At 45.9% G+C, this 18,588-nt stretch overlaps 1 protein-coding gene and 1 non-coding gene across 5 annotated transcripts in view; both read left to right on the top strand.

The window, feature by feature from the left end:
• GRIA1 (glutamate ionotropic receptor AMPA type subunit 1) overlaps nt 1-18,588 on the top strand; it is a 527,971-nt gene that overhangs the window by 249,523 nt on the left and 259,860 nt on the right. For 2 of the 4 annotated variants that reach the window (XM_086931263.1, XM_086931264.1), the window contains exons 3-4: nt 2,125-2,364; nt 16,507-16,691. In XM_086931263.1, the coding sequence (XP_086787389.1) occupies nt 2,125-2,364; nt 16,507-16,691 (425 nt within the window). Of the gene's footprint in view, nt 1-2,124; nt 2,365-16,506; nt 16,695-18,588 lie in introns of all 4 variants that reach the window. The other 2 variants (XM_086931261.1, XM_086931262.1) reach the window with 1 other exon arrangement.
• TRNAC-GCA (transfer RNA cysteine (anticodon GCA)) lies at nt 5,879-5,950 on the top strand. Its single transcript has one exon. It is a non-coding gene; the product is annotated as a tRNA-Cys (tRNA).

Genomic DNA, 18,588 nt, shown 5'->3' with positions numbered 1-18,588 from the left:
GTAGCCGTGTGCTCTATAAATACCCAGTAACATAACATAACATAACGGAGATCATCACGCACCAGTTGCTGTGCCTCATTTCCAGGGAGGTACATAGAATCCGACTCATGGTTCATTGTGACGATATTGTCTGTTTCGACTCTGATCAATGGGCACCAAATGTTGTGTATCACTTCCCATGGGGTGCGGGACAGCTGTACCCCCTATTCACCAAGTGTTCCGTCTTGCCTTCAGTGCGGCAAATCAAATGCCTTCACCTCACCCGGTCCGTCAACTTTGTGTAGCCAGGTAGTATCGCCGACATCAGGCCTGGATGGTGAGAGCAAGGGACTGGGCTGAGAGACACTTCGGAGAGTGATCGGAAGCCGGTAAAGAGACTGCATGATCCACCTGTGCTTTGCAGTACTGGGCTGGTGTCAGAATACAAATTGAGGGCCCTCTTGATTGAACTGGGACAGCCTCTAGCCAATTTCTGCTCCACAGAAAGTGGTTGAACTTCCCAATTGGTGGCCCACCCCCATCTGTTGACTGTTGCTTGGTTACCCTGATAGTTACTCCAGCCTTCTACCCTGGGCCAATGACTTCGTGTGACTCTGGCCTTAAACCGATATAGTGAGGGGTGGGGGGTTTTGACTCTAACCTATGGGCGGAGTAGTGGGGGGTAACTGAGAGGTGTGGGGGGATTGTGCCACGGGGTCCACATTCATATTATCAACTGACCTGCTAGATATCATTTGCACCGCGCTACTGTGCTGAGTGCTTGTGTGTGAGAGGGTGCTTCATACGGACTTTCCTCTATCCTTTGCACCGCACCATGTTACAGTGCTGTGTGAGTGTAGGAGTGTGCTGCATGAGAACAACCTGCTAATAGTTGCACCGTGCAGCTGTGTTGTTTTACCTGTCAGTTACATTATCTAACAAATGCTCCGTTCTGACATTGGTTTTACCTGTGCGGCCTTCGCCCACGGTGCTGCTAAAAAGTGTTATAAATTCATGTGTGTACAAATTTCCGATGTCATAGTGACCTGGGGGTGCACCCTAGAAATGTGTAGATTTTAAATGTGTTATTTGCCAGAGTTGGCCCAGTTCTGACAATGTATTACCTCGCATAAGGGTGCTCGGGGAAAATAGGATTTTTCCCAAGTGCATATATTACTGATGTCATTTTAACACTGTTGGGCCTAGTATTGCTAGTAATATTTCCAAGTGTGATTTATGTCCAGAAATACATGATGTCCATGTTGTGTTAATGTGTGTGTTGAATACAATCTTAATTTACATACACTACGTGTAAAGTCTCTCTTGTGATGCTCAGTGTATTTATTGTGTGAGATGCTGTGCCAATGCATTACACATTGCCTCTGCGATAACCCTGAATGCTCAGTGAAAAGCTACCCAAGGGTGAGCACAGGTTTTACAGTGATTGTAATCACTTAACCCTGAAAGAAGTGGTAGGTTCTGCTTCAGCCTCACTCAACCAGAAAGATCGGGAAATTAAGTATGCACATATTTCGAACTATATCAGAAATTAGGAAAGCACAAGAGAAAGCACTTTTTTGTAATTCTGAGGTGTGATTGAAAAAAAGAATTTAATCGATGCAAAAGAAATCAAGACACTTTTCCTGGTGATATGCAAGTGATAAATATTCTCTGAAACCCGATTTCAAAACATATTTGTTTTTGCACTATATATTTTTACCAGTAAAACTGCATGTCTATGCAAATTTAAAGACAATTTGAACTGAAAATGTACTGCCTATAAATAACAGCGTGCTACCCCACCAGTGCCCCAAAATGCACCCGTGTTACATACCACACCCGTGCCACTCTCCTGCTGAATGGGCGTGGTAACTTTTATATACTTGTGTTTTTTGTATGACGCAGAGATCTTTCACAATTCCTATGGTTTCAGTGATATAACGCTAATGGCAGCCCCCACCTAAAAATTGTTCTAGCACCACTCTGCGCCATGTTTGTATCATACAGAGTGGGTGGGCGGGCCCCATAAGCGCTCGAAGTCCTGTCACTAGAGGCAGTATACCTGGACAAGCAAGGGGGGGTGTGTTACGAGGCTGGCTTCCACCATTCGTACTCACCTTCCTTCTCTCTCTCCCTCTCTCACAGTTTGCTCGCAGTTCTCCAAGGGAGTCTACGCTATCTTCGGCTTCTACGACCGGAAGACCGTCAACATGTTGACGTCCTTCTGTGGGGCTCTACACGTCTGCTTCATCACCCCCAGCTTCCCCGTGGACGCCTCTAACCAGTTCGTCCTGCAGCTGCGGCCGGAGCTGCAGGACGCCCTCATCAGCGTCATTGAGCACTACAAGTGGAAGAAGTTTGTATACATCTACGACGCAGACCGAGGTAAGACGGCGTTGTCAACACATTGGGATAAGTGCTCCCATGTTCTGCATGTTCTCCACTACAGGGGTTGTTTGTGTGCCATGAGGACCATATGTCAGAGGCTTACTTAGTTTGAATGGCTATTGTGCTCTACAGCCTCCCCTCCATAGCATGTCAATGGTCTGACACCAGAAGCATGCCATCTTATAAGAAAACATTATTGTAATGCCAAGGCTGTCCCTCAAGTTCAAGGGCACAAACACAGTACAGTGACCCCTTGCGGCCGGGAGGAGCATTTTTCGGTTAAATCCACAGCTGGCTATGTGATGATGTATCAGTGTGTTTTGCACCGCTCAAGACAGACCACTGCGTGTCAACACTGCACTTGTATTTATACACTCTCAGTGACATCGCAGCAGTTGCCACTCTGTGATGGACCACTAGTGGTCACTGTTGTGCTGTTGTTTGTCTGCGCCCTCCAGGCCTTCAGCTAAACTCATGTTCCGAGGGGATATTAAGTGCCACTGCTTCAAATTGGGGGCGGCCGGGAGGGGTCTGTTCCTTCCAGTCAGGTATTGAACCATCGACTGATTGTCCCCACGTTTCAGTGATTTAGAGGCATTTTTCTGTTGCCTCCAAGATCTTTTCCAGTGCCAACCCTTCACATGCATCACTATTGTCCTAGTGTATGTATCATAGATGCCAACGGACCCGACTCAGGAGGGAGACCCCCGATTATTTAATCTCTAAAGGGATTTATTTTACTTGTCTCCTGCCTAAAATGTCCTCCACTTCAATGGTAAAAATAACTTCCCTCGATTTGTTTTCAAAACCTCCCTCATTCCAATTGCAAAAATGTTAGCATGTATGATCATTTATGATGTATTCTCAGGGCCGGCTTTAAGCATGTGCAAACTGTGCACCTGCACAGGGCCGCCAAACCCCAGGGGCCGCCACGAGGATGGATACAATATTTGCGTGGCGGCCCCTGGCAGGGATTTGGCGGCCTCCGGCTCTCGTCCCTGATTGGCAGTGGCGGTGTTTCTCAGCAAGGGCATCGGGTCTGGCAGACGTCAGAAGCCGAGGATTCGAGTCTGCGCAGACTCAACCTCATACGAAAAGAATCTCATGAGAAATCTGACTCATTTTGAAATGTGCCGCTCTGATAATTGCAAACACAAACGTAGGTAAACAAATGCACTCAAGAATCTCCACGAAACTGACCAACCATGTACTACCACTAGAGATGAGAGAAACTTGTCCAAGCACAGCCAACGTGTACCTGCAGCTCTCCACAGACTCCGAAGCACAGCAGTGGCATGTCGATGAATGAAACAGAAACCATTCCGTAGTCATCATCAGTCCATCCCGCGGTGACAGACACAGTTCCAGTCGGCGTGTGCCTGCATTCTGTGGTGGTGGTGGTGGTCCTCGGAACGTACTGGAAGAAGGAAGCCTGCCATCACTGTGTCATCAACTCCTAGCGCCTGGAGCTAACACGGACAGACTGCAGAGACGAGTCTACTCTCACTCGAGTCCCGACCCGTGACAGCTAGTCAGGAGTCGAGTCTGCACTGCAGTTAATCAGGCAGCCCAGGTAAGGCCCAGGCTGAATGCGTCATCTTTCTCGCCAGAGCGGCCAGACACACATTCCTCCAGCTGACAGATATACTCCTGTATCAGACTGTCCCCAGCGCACACACTGCGCCAGGCCTATCTGGCAGGCACGGTTGAGGCGCCATACCAGTCTAAAAGACGCGCAGTTGTGTGCCATTCCTTCTGGGTTGCGGATGCCACGCATGCGGGTTCTAACACATCGACTCGTCGCTATATACCTTTGTTAAATTAGGCAGGTCTCTGTTAGCGCAGTGCCTCTTACTACTTTCATGACCTCATGGCGATAAATGGCTAATCGATGTATATGAATTGCAGCATTGGAGGTATTTAACGCCTTGCAGGGTTTGCAGTATTTCACCTGGCTTGTAGCTATATGAATTGTGTATGTTTCTTGTTATAGTATTCCTTTTGGATGAGTGTGCACTGCTAGTAGTTTCAAAACGCATGCATGACTGAGGGTTAATGTGCTACTGCCGAGGTCTCGAGTTATGGTTCAAGTCCCAGTCGGCGCACTGATAGAAGTGTTCGTGACGTGTCTACGCCTTCCATCCGTCATTTTATTTAAGGTTGTGGTCTGGTGCATCCGTCCGGTTGCTTGTAATAAAATGACACGAGGCTACTGTCTCCAGCATGTCTGAGCATCGCTCGGGGCTCTTATATGAAATACATACGTTTAAATTGAAATTGACTACTCCTGAGCTACTTTTCATCCTTCCAGGGGCAATGAAATGCGTAGATTCAACTGGCTAAAAAGAAGCACCTGCTATTTATAGTGTTTGAAGCGTGCATTATTAGACTTCTGCATACTGAACATTACATCTGCACTGTAGTCAGCTCGTCTACCAGTGTCCAGAGCTGCTGACAAGGTTCCACCTCTACATTTATTTCACGCACACATCTAGCCATACACTGGCTGATGCGTCGGTGTTGTATTCGAGCCCATAGCAGGTATATGCTGTGAGCGGGAATTATGCGAGATGCTCAGATACGGTGCCTCTGTATGCACGAGACAGGATTTACAAATGATCCTTGAGCACTGACAGTTAGCCCGTGTCAGGCATGCACAGCTCGTTCACTTCTGTTTTTCTCGATGCATCCTGGTACTTTTAGTTTTCTTTATCATGCACCTTAAATCCCCCGGATGTCATTATAAATTTGTAGTCTATCCCTGAAGAGAGATTTCATTTACAGACAGTCCTGTATTTGCTTGACGATCGTGGCACAAGGAGACGGTCCTTCAAATAATGCCTTCCCACTTGACCAATGCTGTGTGATCTTGGACAAAAGACTTTTCCTGTTCTACAGATCCCAGGCCTGGTTAAATCGGAGGAAGGGGGTAGAGCCAGAGAAAAGTTGGTGGGGCCTCCGACAAAGATTTGAGCACCAGCACTTCAAATCTTACAAATTAAGCACTGCTGTGGTGATTAGTGCGCTTTACAGATACTGTTTGACTGAGGCGCCGTTTTGACAGCTGGCAGGGTTTTGTCCTGGCTGCTTGTGCAGAAGCCCCCAGAGGGCCTGTGTGCCATCCCAGGCGCGGCCCCTGACTCCAGGTGCTGCGCCATGGCGTCTCGCGGAGGTAAAATCAAAAACATCCTATTTAAGAAGGCTTTCTGTCCGCATTCAGAAGGTGAAACGTCATCATATTCGGGGCGCGCCTTGAAGCAGGGCCACGTAGGTCAGTGGAGAAATAAAGAACAAGACCGGTGAATATAGGTCAGGCACACCAAAGAGGTGAAGGACAGGAACAGAATTGGAGGATATGTTTGTAGCTCAGTGCTAAAAAACCCCAATGGCTTGAGGATAGAGCTGAGCAGAAAAAACGAACTACAAGACGGAAATGTAAAACTAAAAGATATTGCACAGGAAGGGCCAATGAAAACAAATATATTCCTTATTGTGGAGAGATGGAACAAGCGGGGATATAGCTCGGTGGTAGAGCATTTGACTGCAGATCAAGAGGTCCCTGGTTCAAATCCGGGTGTCCCCTTCAGATTTTTTTTTCAATCCTTTTTACAATATTTTGTGCAAAGCCTAAAAAGAAGTTTGTTGATGCGAAAAAGACCAACATTAAAATAACACACGCTTTTTGGATCATGTTTCCTAGAAACGACCAAACGATTCAAACATTTAACTTTATACTGACAAGTTGACTAAAGCTAAGGCACTTTGTCTGAGAGATACACAAGCTGAAAGAGAGAGAAACGCAGAAGATGAAAGAGAGCGAGACACAAAGGGAGCGAAAGCGAGCTCCCCAAGTGTTTGGAAGCATGTGATCACTCCCAGAAGGATGAAGAGATAAGTTGGCATTCTGTGATTTGAAGCTGTAATGCTCAGTATAGTGAGCTCTCTCATACTATTATTAAGTCCTAACACAAGCTTTTAAAAGTGGACGCACCCTTTTACATCACCAAAGACAGAAGTTTCTGTTTAATGTAAGACTTCCCTATTCCAATGTTTGCAAAGTTTGTGAATGGTATAGGTTTGCTGATTAATAGACTACGAGAAATCTAATCTAATAAACAGAAATTTAGAAAGAGGCTCGCACTGGTTCTGAAAGTAAGCGGTGAGGCTCCCGGTCTACAGCAAGAGATTGTGAAATGTCCACCTTTCCCCTTTAAGACTAAGTTACATTCCCTGGATCTAGAATAGGTTGAAAGCATGGTGAAGAATGCTCTGTGTATTCCGATCAGTGACAGCCACGTGACAGTGGGAGGTGGGTACCAACATCAATGACCAGTGTAAGGCCTTCCGTAGAGCACCACTAAGGTTTGGGAATATTTCCTTTGCGCCCCTTCACAAACTTTGGATTTTGGTTGAACATTTATGTGACAAGTGTGCTGTAAAAGCCACAATTTGGTGATTTTTTTTTCTCAGTGTGAACCCTCCTTCCCAACGGAACGGTGAGAGTCGAGTATGACTCTGTCTCTGAGACGAGACTGCTCACAAAATATTTATAAAGTAATCGCCTGTCTTTCCAGTTGAGATGCCTAGTTATGTGAGTGTTAACAACATGTCTCAGATGCGCAGCGTAGTCAATACTGAATGGTTTGTCTGCATTATGCATGTTCACGACACGCGTGTGTATGCACATTTGAGTGTGTGCCTGTGCATAACCGAGAACTCACGAATGCATGCGTCTGTGTGCTCCTCAACGTGTGTGTGTGTTCCTGTTGTGAGTGAGTGCATGTGTGCGTGCATGCACATTTGTGCGTTCGTGAGCACGCGAATGTGTGGTTGTTTGCGTGAGTGTTTGTTTCTAGCTGCCTTTTATATGCACTAGCCGTGCTTGTTGAGTTGAAGGGTGACATACGAGCAGCGAGATACGCCTTGGTTAATGGCAAAGTTCCCGGGGCCCCCACCTACGCTCCCTGCACAGGGCCACCATGAGCCTAGAGCCGTCCCTGGTATTCTCTTTCCTTCCTTAAATTTCACTTAGTCATACAGTGACGCATTCCTGTAAACGCACACGTGTCTGTCACTGCTAAACTCTATGTGTACCCAGGTGTCACTGTTGCATAAAAATACCACTTTGACTGTTAAGTACTTGTCTCTTAAACTCAGCGAATCTTGCTACCAGCTTGCACCTGGACTTGTCATACCGTAAATGGACCCAAGGTGTCAGTAATGCACCGCGACGAGTTTCTACCCTCTAAGACCTGAGCACATTTCATACAAAGTCTCCTTAGCATCAGATCCGCGCCAGTGTCTTGTCTTTATTTTTTAATCTATTCCATTTAATTTTATACGAAAAACACATTGAAGGTCACATCCAAGTCTGAGTTAATTAGCATGTGCAAAAGTCTTTCGCGGCCTAGAAAGATGAAACAGCGAAAAGAAAAGTAAGGGAGCAGCTCTGCTATAATTGGAGATGTGGGCTCATAAATGTCCTGGTGCCTGTGAATGATCACATTTATACTGCTTGCTCTCTACCCGCGACAGAAAATATGTAAGTGAAAAAGGCAAAATTTCACATTTTTCCCAAGAGAATATTAAAAAAATACTCTCAGGAGGTGCAAACATCGGGTGCGTCTAATACTCTCGGCTTTACAAACGGAGAAGAAAGCACTACAAAAAAGACAATACAATGTACATTATATATACGCGTAATTACGCAACATGACCGAATAGCGTAATTTCACGTGACTGGTTTACCATGCAAATACGGGAATTACGCGAGGTTATGATGGCATAACAAAATTTTCTCCTGGCACCTATTTGACAGTGCTTCTGCACGTGTTGCACACAGGCAGTTAAAGACCCACAGCACATGACCATAGGGCAAGTGTGTCACATTAGTTCCTGCTTCCATCTGAAGATCAAGGTTCTCTACGACAACTTCAACTAACATACGCCAGATACCATCCCCCCCCTCGCCGCCGATAAGCAATTCATCATGACCTGGAACCCCGCCACCATTGAACACATCATCGCAACCATGAAGAAAACCCACTCAGGAGCCCGAACGGACCCCTGCCCACCCCACATATTCCACATTACCATTGTACCCGAACTGGGACGGACTATCAACATTTCATTAAGGTCCAGCATCTTCCAAGAGGATTGGAAGCTGGCAGAGATTAAACCTCTCCTCAAGAAACTAACGGTGACCCAACGGACCTGAAAAACTACCGGCACATCTCGCTCCTCCCCTTTGCTGCCAAAGTCACAGAGAGACTCGTAAACACCAGATTGACTGCTTTCATCAAAAAGAACTCCATCCTGGACGCCTCCCATTCCGCAGCAACGTCAGCACCGAGACCGCCCTCCTCGCCACCACTGACAACATCCGCAAGCTACTCAACCAAGGACACATCTCATCCTTTTTGACCTCTCCGTAGCCTTCGACACAGTCTCACATCGCACACTCGCAACCACACTTCACGACGCGGGAATACAAGGAACGTCCCTCGAATGGATACAATCCTTCCTCTCTGGCCGAACCCAGAGGATCAGACTCCCTCCCTTCCCCTCCGAACACACCAATACCAACTGCGGAGTTCCCCAAGGATCATCGCTCAGCCCCATGCTATTCAACATCTACATGGCCCCCCTCGCCACCATCGTCAGACAGCATTTCCTCAACATTGTATCCTACGCCGACGACACGCATCTCGAACTCTCACTCACAAAGAAGCCCGAAGACACCAGACTCTGTTTCCAGGAATGACTGAAGAATGTGGCAGCCTGGATGAAAGACAGCTGTTTGAAGCTCAACTCTGAGAAGACCAAGGTCCTCATCTGCACCTCCGCCTGGGACAGCACCTGGTGGCCAGCCGCCTTCGGTAGCCCGCCCACCCCCACAGACCACGCACGAAAACTCAGCATCATCTTCGACTCCTCCCTCTCCATGAACCGCAAGATCAATGCTGTCGCCTCCACCAGTTTCAACTGCCTACGCATCCTCCACAAGATTTTCAAATGGACCCCCGACTGCAGGAGAACTGTCACCCACGCACTCAAAACTAGCAGACTGGACTACGGCAATGCTCTATATGCCAGTATCAACAGAACCCTTGTACACAAACTCAAAACCATCAAGAATGGCATAAGCAGACTCATCCTCGGGACACCACATCACAAACACATGACCCAACACCTCCGAAACCTCCACTGGCTCCCCGTTGAGAATAGGGCCACCTTCAAACTCCTCACCCACGCCTATAAATCACTCAACAACATCGGACCCAAATACCTCAACAAGAGATTATCCTTCTATGCACCCAAGAGGAACCTCCGATCTGCCAACCTCGCCCTGGCAGAGGTCCACCGCATCCGCAGAAACAGAACAGGCGGGAGAGCCTTCTCTCGCATATCAGCCAAGACCTGGAACAAGCTCCCTGTGAACATCAAACACTCCCCGACCCTGCACATGTTCAGGAAGGACCTCAAGACATGGCTCTTCAACAGATCCAGAGCTATCCCCCGCTAAAGACTGTGAGCGCACTCTGGGCGAGTACTGGGTACAACAAACAAGTTTCAGCGACACAAATACCTTTGGGGATCTGTTTTCAATACCCAAAATGTGATACTTAAGTTATGGCAGTTTTAAAATCCTGAATAACCTTTGCACAAGATGTTATACATTTGTGCGGTGCCACTGCTTTGCTAGAGGTAAAGTAACACATGTTCAATTCTGTGATGTGCTTTAACCGCATATGTAATGCAATAATGCTTTCCAAATGGGATAATAAATCTTCACTCAGAATAAACGTTTGGTGATGTAATTACCACGAATTTCCTGCATTGTGTCACTCTAAATACAGGTTTGACCCTCCCACCCCCTTAGCCAATTCATAACTACTTATTGGGTTATAATGTGAAATAAGCCAAAGTCTGCCTGAAGTCAAACTCAACTAAAGATGGCCAACATCTAGATTTCTCCTGTTGGCATGGCAGATTCACAGATGCAGGCATAATCTAATTTCAACAAGGGCTTCCGCTGGTCGTAGGGTAGGAGTTGCGTTGCCGGAGCTGGCCAGAGGCTGAAGCCTTACAAAGCTCTTCGTGTTTAGGGGAACCCTCTGTGTGACACAGGAACACCCATCCTGCAAGCAGGCCAAGACTGGCTGGAAACACTAGCAGGACAGAGGTCAGTGGGCGCTGGTGATGGGTAAGAGGGGCTTCACCTCTTTATCTATTGGGTTTCTCATTGGTACAGAGGAGCATGCTCGCTTGACACTGTCACTGCTCCTGGGTACCAGCTCACCTGCATTTCTGCTGTGAGTGTGGTGGCTCCCCACTCTCTCTTGTGTGGTATCTTTGGTGGAGAGTGAAGGTACTCTTTAGTCTTAAGCATCTTCTCTTGTCTCCTTGTCTGCTTGGGGCCCCCCTTGGCTAGGGTTCCAAACAGGACCTAAGCAGACTGCAGCAAATATTCAGGAAGTGCTTCAGGCTTGGTCCTCAGCCTTGAGGTAATAGACAGCATGCAACTCTGGTCCAGGAAGTATAGGTCATTTATTCACTATTTTGGAAACGGGGGACCCCTACGAAACAATAATATATTGTGCTAGCTGCAGAGCACAATATCTAAATTGGTAAACAACACGCTAGCCTCAAGACCCAAAACGTACATTTACAATGAAAAAAAGCCAGGCTGTAAATTGTGCAGATGCAGTACATATTAAACTTGTTTACACATCAATATACTACGAACATTTCTTTTTGATATGAAAATATTTTATCTTTTATTCATTTTACTTTCTTTTATAATTTCATCACATATATCAAGTGTGTACTTCTTTTTTATCTATCTATCTATCTATCTAGCTGTCTATCTATCTATCTATCTATCTATCTATCTATCTATCTATATATATATATATATATATATATATATATATATAAATATATATATATATATGTATATGTATATATATATATATTTTATTTTTCTTCATTTATCTATGCACAGTTCAGTGTACCTTTCAGACTTGCTGTAGGAAAGCTCCAGGGCTCAGTGAGGGGCATATCAGTTTAAAGGTAGCGCATTGGACACCAGTCAATAAGGGTAATTGCATCATCCATAGCTTTAATTCAGGCCACCTATGGATTCAAAATCACTGTCCAGACATTTTGGTGCTGGCTATAGGGACTGCAACTGTATCATGTGACAGTACATAGGTCTCTCATTTCACTACAGGGGCCTCCTGTACCAGTACACAACACTTCTGCGCCAGAATACACTTGCCCTCAGCTAATCATAGGCACCACCTGCATAGTGATTCTAAACTGAGATGTACAAACCTGCAATCTGGCCAAGGAAAGTGACAACCTGGTTTTGCACCTCCATGTGTTATAGCAGAGCTGTAGCTTGCTGGATGTACTTTGTTAGTAGTCTGTGTGTGCAGTTAATATAGGCACTGTGCATGTGTAATGCACCAAAACTCTTAGTGCCCATTGCGGGTGCATACTGTGAACGTGTCAATGCCTGGTGCATGCCACACATGCCTTAGGAATATTCTGGTGCTATCTATTCATGTAACATGCACTCATGTGGTGCATGAACGGTAAATACAGAAGCAAGGGCTTATTTACAAAGGGAGGTGCATCGCTCTTGCACCACACAACAAGCCCAAAATGTGATTTATGAAGCCACGCAAAGGCCACCTTGCAAGGCCTTGAGTGGCTTCATAAACCAGGAGTAACGCAATGGAGCTCGAATCACTGCTTGCATTACTTTACCCTGGGAAGACATTCCATGGGCTTTGCATTGGTGTTCCCACACAACTCCCATGGATTCTGTTGCATTCCCAAAGTTACCATTACTGGAAGACATGGGAATGTGCCAAAAAGATACACCTTCTCAGTAGAGGCTTAACAAGGAGAAATATCTTTATTTCTCCTCTTTTACTTCCTCTGCAGCACACATAGAAAGAGGAAAATGCCTCTCAGGAATGTTTTTTGTGAAGGAAGGGGGCTCCTGCACAAAAACAATCCTGCATGCAACGCAGGCACCGTTGCAGCATGGTGCAAGGGTGCCTTCATTAGCGCTAGGCAGCCCGTTGTGCACCAGCGCATGGGAAAGGACAGGAATTCACCATATTGTAAAAGATATGGTACATTCCCGCCCTTTCCCTGTAAAGCAGCACAGCAAGGTGACTGGCTATGCTGCGTTGCGTTATAGTTTCATAAATATGCCCTGTAGCGTCTCTGCCTAATGCATATAGTGGTAGGTCATTTGCATGGTGCAGGCGCTCATGGAGTCTTTTCCTGGTTCACAGAGAGGTAGTACAGGTCCTATGTGTATACACTGGTGGTGTAGTGTTTGGTGTATATACCAGCTGGTCTGCATCTCTCTGTGAGTGGGCGCACAACCCATCCATGTCTACTGCCTTAGCCTAGGTTGGTATCTTCCACCATTGGCCCTGTGCTCCCAGCATGTGAGTGAGGGAGCTGGGAGTTACACAGTCTCCAACATGAGCCGGATAGAAGCTTTGGCGTGGTCCATGGTAGCCAGCTCACATATTATCGCTTACCTTTGTAATTCTGGACATCCATATCTGCCCAACCCCGTCATCACACGGAGGCGTGGAAGCAGTGACAGGCGCCCTCCTAGGATCTGGTATCACATGTGCTACTGTAGACCCTGGTCCTGTGGAGTATAGGACAAATATAGGTGTTGGCACCATAGGCGTTAATGCAATTAAAGATATTGGGCCCCCGTCCCATGGTTTGGTAATAAAGAATAGTCACTAACGTTTGCCCCGTACAGCCTTGGGCCTCGGTGCCTCTGCACCTGCTGCACTATTAATACCTTCCCCGGTTGTTCGACTCTTCTAATTTTGCAGATTACTTTCTCTCAACATCCCTTTCTGCAGCACATGTGGCTGCAGGCGATGTGTGGACTAATCCATTATTGGGGAGCACTGTCACTCTTTAGAATGATGCCTATGGGAATGCTTGTCGTCGGGTGGGGGCATTGAATAGCTGCTCAGTGTCGCCCACAGGCTTCACCGCTAAAGCTCCGCAGCTCTCAGCCGTAAGAATTTTAGGAGTCTTGTTTTTCATCGCAACTCACGACAGCAACTCCGAAATGGCGCCTGCGCATTCAAACGCAGAAAAAAATATTCCTGTATTTCGCACTATTGCGCGTTACATTACCACTCCACTGTGCACACAATCCTTACCAAGGCTAATCCTGAATCATCCTAATTGATTGCAGCATTTTCCATCGACATCTATATTCAATTATTTCACGTCCACGCTGGTCCCACGTCCCACCAACAGTTTCAAACAAGCACTAAACCCAAGAGGGTCCACTTTAAGGCCAATGACGTGTTCATATTAGTTGTTGGCCTGTTATCTTACAGACATGGACACTTAGTTTGTGTTCGGTTCCATATAAATTAATTCACATTAAAAAGCCCTCCTTTAAGGATACGTACATGTAAGGATTTTAAATGATATTTACACACATATACATAAGAGTCAGTGTTCTTGTTGTGATTGCATTCAAGTCCCTACAGGAACAGCTAAAGCGCTTGAATTCAGGACATTGTGATAGTGCAAGGAATAGTGCTAAAACCTACATAAAATGTAAGAAGGATATCACTACATACACACCAGAATCCTGTAAGTTAAAATCACAGAATAAATTAATGCACTGCAGTGTCTCTTGGTGGGTGTGTAGGTGGGCTGTACGCTATCTATGTTTGTCTTATCTTCTACGTTTCTTATATCTCTGGGGTTTTTGTCAAACATCAACGACCATCTGTATTTTTTCTTCTCATGGCCTTCTTCAGGGCAGCTTCAATTACAAGACATGAATGACATGAATGTGGGTGAAGGCACTACATCACGCCATCTCTGTAAAAGGAATACGTGTATTAATATTTAGCAAGAGGGATGTGTTTAAAATACGGCTAAACGAACACAAGAGGCTAAATAAATCACCCACTCTGCATTCCTGGGATAGGGAGGAACAATAATTGTTAAAGAAAAATACATTGAAATGTGTTCAGTGGTTAATGCAACATATGCTCTTAATAATGATCAGCACGATAGAGAAGTGCTTCAGTCAGACATAGACTCTGACACTTTCGGTAAATGTTTTAGAAAATACCTGAACATAGAATTGTGTAAGGGTTTGAGTTTCATGTTGGGGCTCGCATGTAGTATGCAGAATGTTAATGTAGAAGACATTCAAAATGTGTACATGAAACTATACATGGTACACCCAGCCTGAAACAACACTGACCTTCAATTTCTTAACCCAAATGTATTTTTGTTGTCTGGGAAACATATCGTGTTCAGCAAATCCCCCTTTCTGAAGGTTATTAACTCCCAATACGAGCATCCTGGGAGCTGTGCTGTTTCTGTGAGTCCTCCCATATCTGGACGAGCCTTCGAATATGCACATGGATAATCAGCAATTATCCTCTTCTCCTAGAGCAGCCAAGGCTCTTAGATTTCTCGCCAATTAGCTGCTTGCAATGCATGCTCCGCTGCTTCCTTTTGTACTTTCAGTGGTAATGGCAGTGAACCTTGCACTAATCAAGGCCTGTATAACACAATATCAGAGAACATTAACTGGTGGGGTGCGGAGGATGAATTTGGCTGACATCTTGCGCTGTCGGGAAGGATATTCCGCAAACCTTCATGCCTCTATGACTGTGCGATGCTGTGCTAGTTCTGGGTCTGCTCTGGGCGGGTCAAGGTACACACACTGTTAAATACACATCTCGGCATGTTGAGCAGTTCTGTAGTGAAAAGGCTGACATGTCACAGAGCACCCTGCAACTAAACGTGCATTTACCTTCCTACACGGGCTCTTGGCATCGGAATGGTATTCTGAGAGGCAATGTCTCTTGTTTCTGTCCTACACATGACATACCCAACTCTTCCACAACAAGATTGCTATAAAGAGTGCAGGTTCTATATATAGCAGTGCACCTTTCTCATATGCACATTGACAACCATCAATCTGTATTGCATGTCAAGGTTGGCTTGAGGGTCAGTGGTACACATTTGAAAAGTGAGCTGGATGGTCCTTGGCGTGACATATATAACACATTAGCTAATGCATGGTTGCAGAATGATCATGCGTGTGACAGTCATCTCCATACGCGAGTTCCTATCCCCTAACACATCAGTAAAACAAATTGCCCCTGAAAATTTGCAAAATACATAATTTCTCATTGGTCATTTCTCACATCACCAACATTTCGATAACTAATGAAATAATAGCAACATCCATGCGTCATTGTGGCTTCCTTGGCTCCCCTACAGGAGAATTGTTCAGCAGTTCAATGTGTAACCGCTACAGTATGTGGTTTGAGTGTTGGTGTCAGATACATTATAACGCAATCAGTAAATAGAGGGACACAAAGCAGAAACTCTCTATAGCTATCACCATTCCTGGGCTTTGACAACAACAGATAGAGTAAAAGGTGAGGTGTATAGACCAGTGTTGTCCTAAGCACACACTGTAAGGTCATGAGGCAGTGCAGAGACAAAACCTAAGTGTAAAATCCAGAGTAGGCATCTAATTGTTACACAAAGGACACAGATTGCAGTTGGATCACATATATTCTTCCAATGCTCTTTATTTATGGAAAAATACCCTGGTTTGAGTTTCATGCTACTTAATGAGAGAGCATTTGGTTTTAACGATAGGGCCTCTGGTAGTCACCAGGGACCCCTGCACAATGTATGTTCATCATGAGCAAGGTCAGAGCACCCAAAGGGAAACCTTTACTGTGCTATTACTACAAAGGGCAGAGTACTTGGTGCTCTAGGGTCCCAGCGACAGCCTATAACAGAAGGAAGTAGTGTGCATGTGTGTCGAGGGCCCCCAGTACTTATTCTCTACCCAGCACAACAGACAAAATCAAAATGTCCCTAGACACTGACAGCAAATCAGAACTGCACTGTCATTAGTACTGACTGTTTTTGTTGAGTGGCTTGTGTATGATTTAGCCATTACATTGTGGGTGGCGGGTACCTGCGGGGCCACTAGACATGCATTGCCTAGGCAATCAATCATTTTGCTCTATGCCACTAGTTATAGCCTGGTTTCTTGTTCTCCTGTCTCTCCATTGACAGGCCTGACGGTCCTACAGAAGGTGCTCGACACCGCAGCGGAGAAGAACTGGCAGGTCACAGCCGTCAACATCCAGACCACCACTGAAGAGGGCTACCGGCTGCTGTTCCAGGACCTGGACAAGAGCAAGGACCGGCAGGTGGTCATCGACTGTGAATCGGACCGACTGAACGCAATACTAACCCAGGTAGTGTTAACCATCAGTTGCCAGATGTGACACTTTCCCCCTTGACATTGGTCATAGGGATTTAAGAGCATCAGTAGCAGACTCAACTTTGACCCCTAGTCAGCCTCAAAGTTTTGTATTTACTGCTGCTGCAGCCCTTGCTCTTTTCTGCCACTCAGGGAAAATACATTGATTGCCCTCTAATAAAGACTAGAATGGCCCAGATGAGAGATTCAGTTCACAGCTGCTGCCACATGACTCACTCCAGAGGCGCACAGCCACTTGACTGCAAGAAGACTAATCTGGAGTTTGTTCTACAACTGCACCTGTGTGGTGTCAGCATCCTGCACTCAATCGGTGAAACAAACTACTGTATGCGGGAACAAACACGCATATTCAAAATGGGGGCAAAGAGTCTTCCACTGTGTGGGCCCCAACACAACCTCTCATTCAACTTTTCAGACAAAGGATGGTTGGATCAGTGAGATCCTTGCTACATTGGGCTAGATACAGTGTCTCCCCAGCTGAATTTAACACACAAAATGCATTATCAATAATACTTTTGTCTGGGATTTACCCTGCCGCCCTTCCACCCGTCCTGCACTCGCGCACCCAAGTAAGACATCTGAACACAACTGTATGGATTGGTTCAGTTGAATGAGATCAGCAAATTCTTACACTGGATGTCATCCAATCCTAGTGGGGGTTAAGACTGGGGCTGCCCTCTCACTCCTTTCCACAAAACAGCATTCCAGATAAAGCTAGGTCTGAGCCCTTATATACGTATCTCTTAGAGACTAAAAGGCCAAGTCCAGGATCTTGCATTGTTCAAGTTTCATGTTCCCCTCTGTCTGCATGGCAATATACAACTCTGCACTGCAGAAGTGCGGGTCTATTTGACCTCTATGTTCCTCTTAAAAGAAGCGGGGTCTGCTTCAAAAGAAAGTAGTAAATCTAGGGTTGCAGATTTGCACCTGTGTGCGAGTGTAGATTTACTATTGTCTAAGATTCACAAACATTCAGAGGAATATGCATGGAGAGCCGCCCTGACGCAGGGTTCCATGGGGATTCTACGAAAGGTCATGTGCAGCCGCGGCCCGTGCAGGGAAGAGCGGAGGGGCGGTGGGGGATTTCGATGGACAATGACGTGGGAAAATTAATTATTTATTTAATATTCCCTCGTCATCATCCGTCAAAATCTCCCCTCACCCGGCCCCACCACTCTTACCTGCATGGGCCGCGGCTGGTCATGTGCCATTCTCACTGAGAAGTGACATCCTATTGCTGCCATAACATAGAACATAGACCTCCACACAGTGCAGGTTTTTTTTTTCTCTGTAGGAAAATACATTTCCTCCTTTCCCTGCCCCCCCCCCCACCACCAAATATGCTGTGATCCATTCTCCTTCCCACCATAGAAAAACATTTATGCCAGCCCACAGCTGGAGCAAAAATCCTACTGTTTCATTAGTGTAAAAAGGGGAATAGGAGAAAAGTGTTAATGCCCACAAACATTTGCACTTGTGGGTGTAAACAAATGTCCAGGCTGACCATGCACACAGACTGCCCCTGCATCCAGGCCGATCATGCTTTGGAACGACAATGTTCTCATTCCGTAAGTTGGATTCATGGGTGCAGAGAACTCCACACTCGTGGCAGAGATAGCAGCAAAAGTATATGGGTCTACACCTGCCGGGGGATCGTTTTGTGAATTGCTGCCTGCGTGAAACAGCTAAATTAATTGTAAACTTACATTTGTGACAGAATTCACCTTCATGAGTTATACGCAGTGTTTGCAATGTGCAGTGCTGCAACAACTGAGCATGATCATGAAGTTCCTCAGACTGTTCATGTTGGAGCACATAAGGCCTACACACTTGTTTATTTATTTATTTGTTTTGTTTGATTATTTATTTAT

This window comes from Lissotriton vulgaris, chromosome 7 (assembly GCF_964263255.1).
Source record: "Lissotriton vulgaris chromosome 7, aLisVul1.2, whole genome shotgun sequence".
NCBI lineage: Eukaryota > Metazoa > Chordata > Amphibia > Caudata > Salamandridae > Lissotriton > Lissotriton vulgaris.
This window is presented reverse-complemented; position numbering and strand designations above follow the sequence as displayed.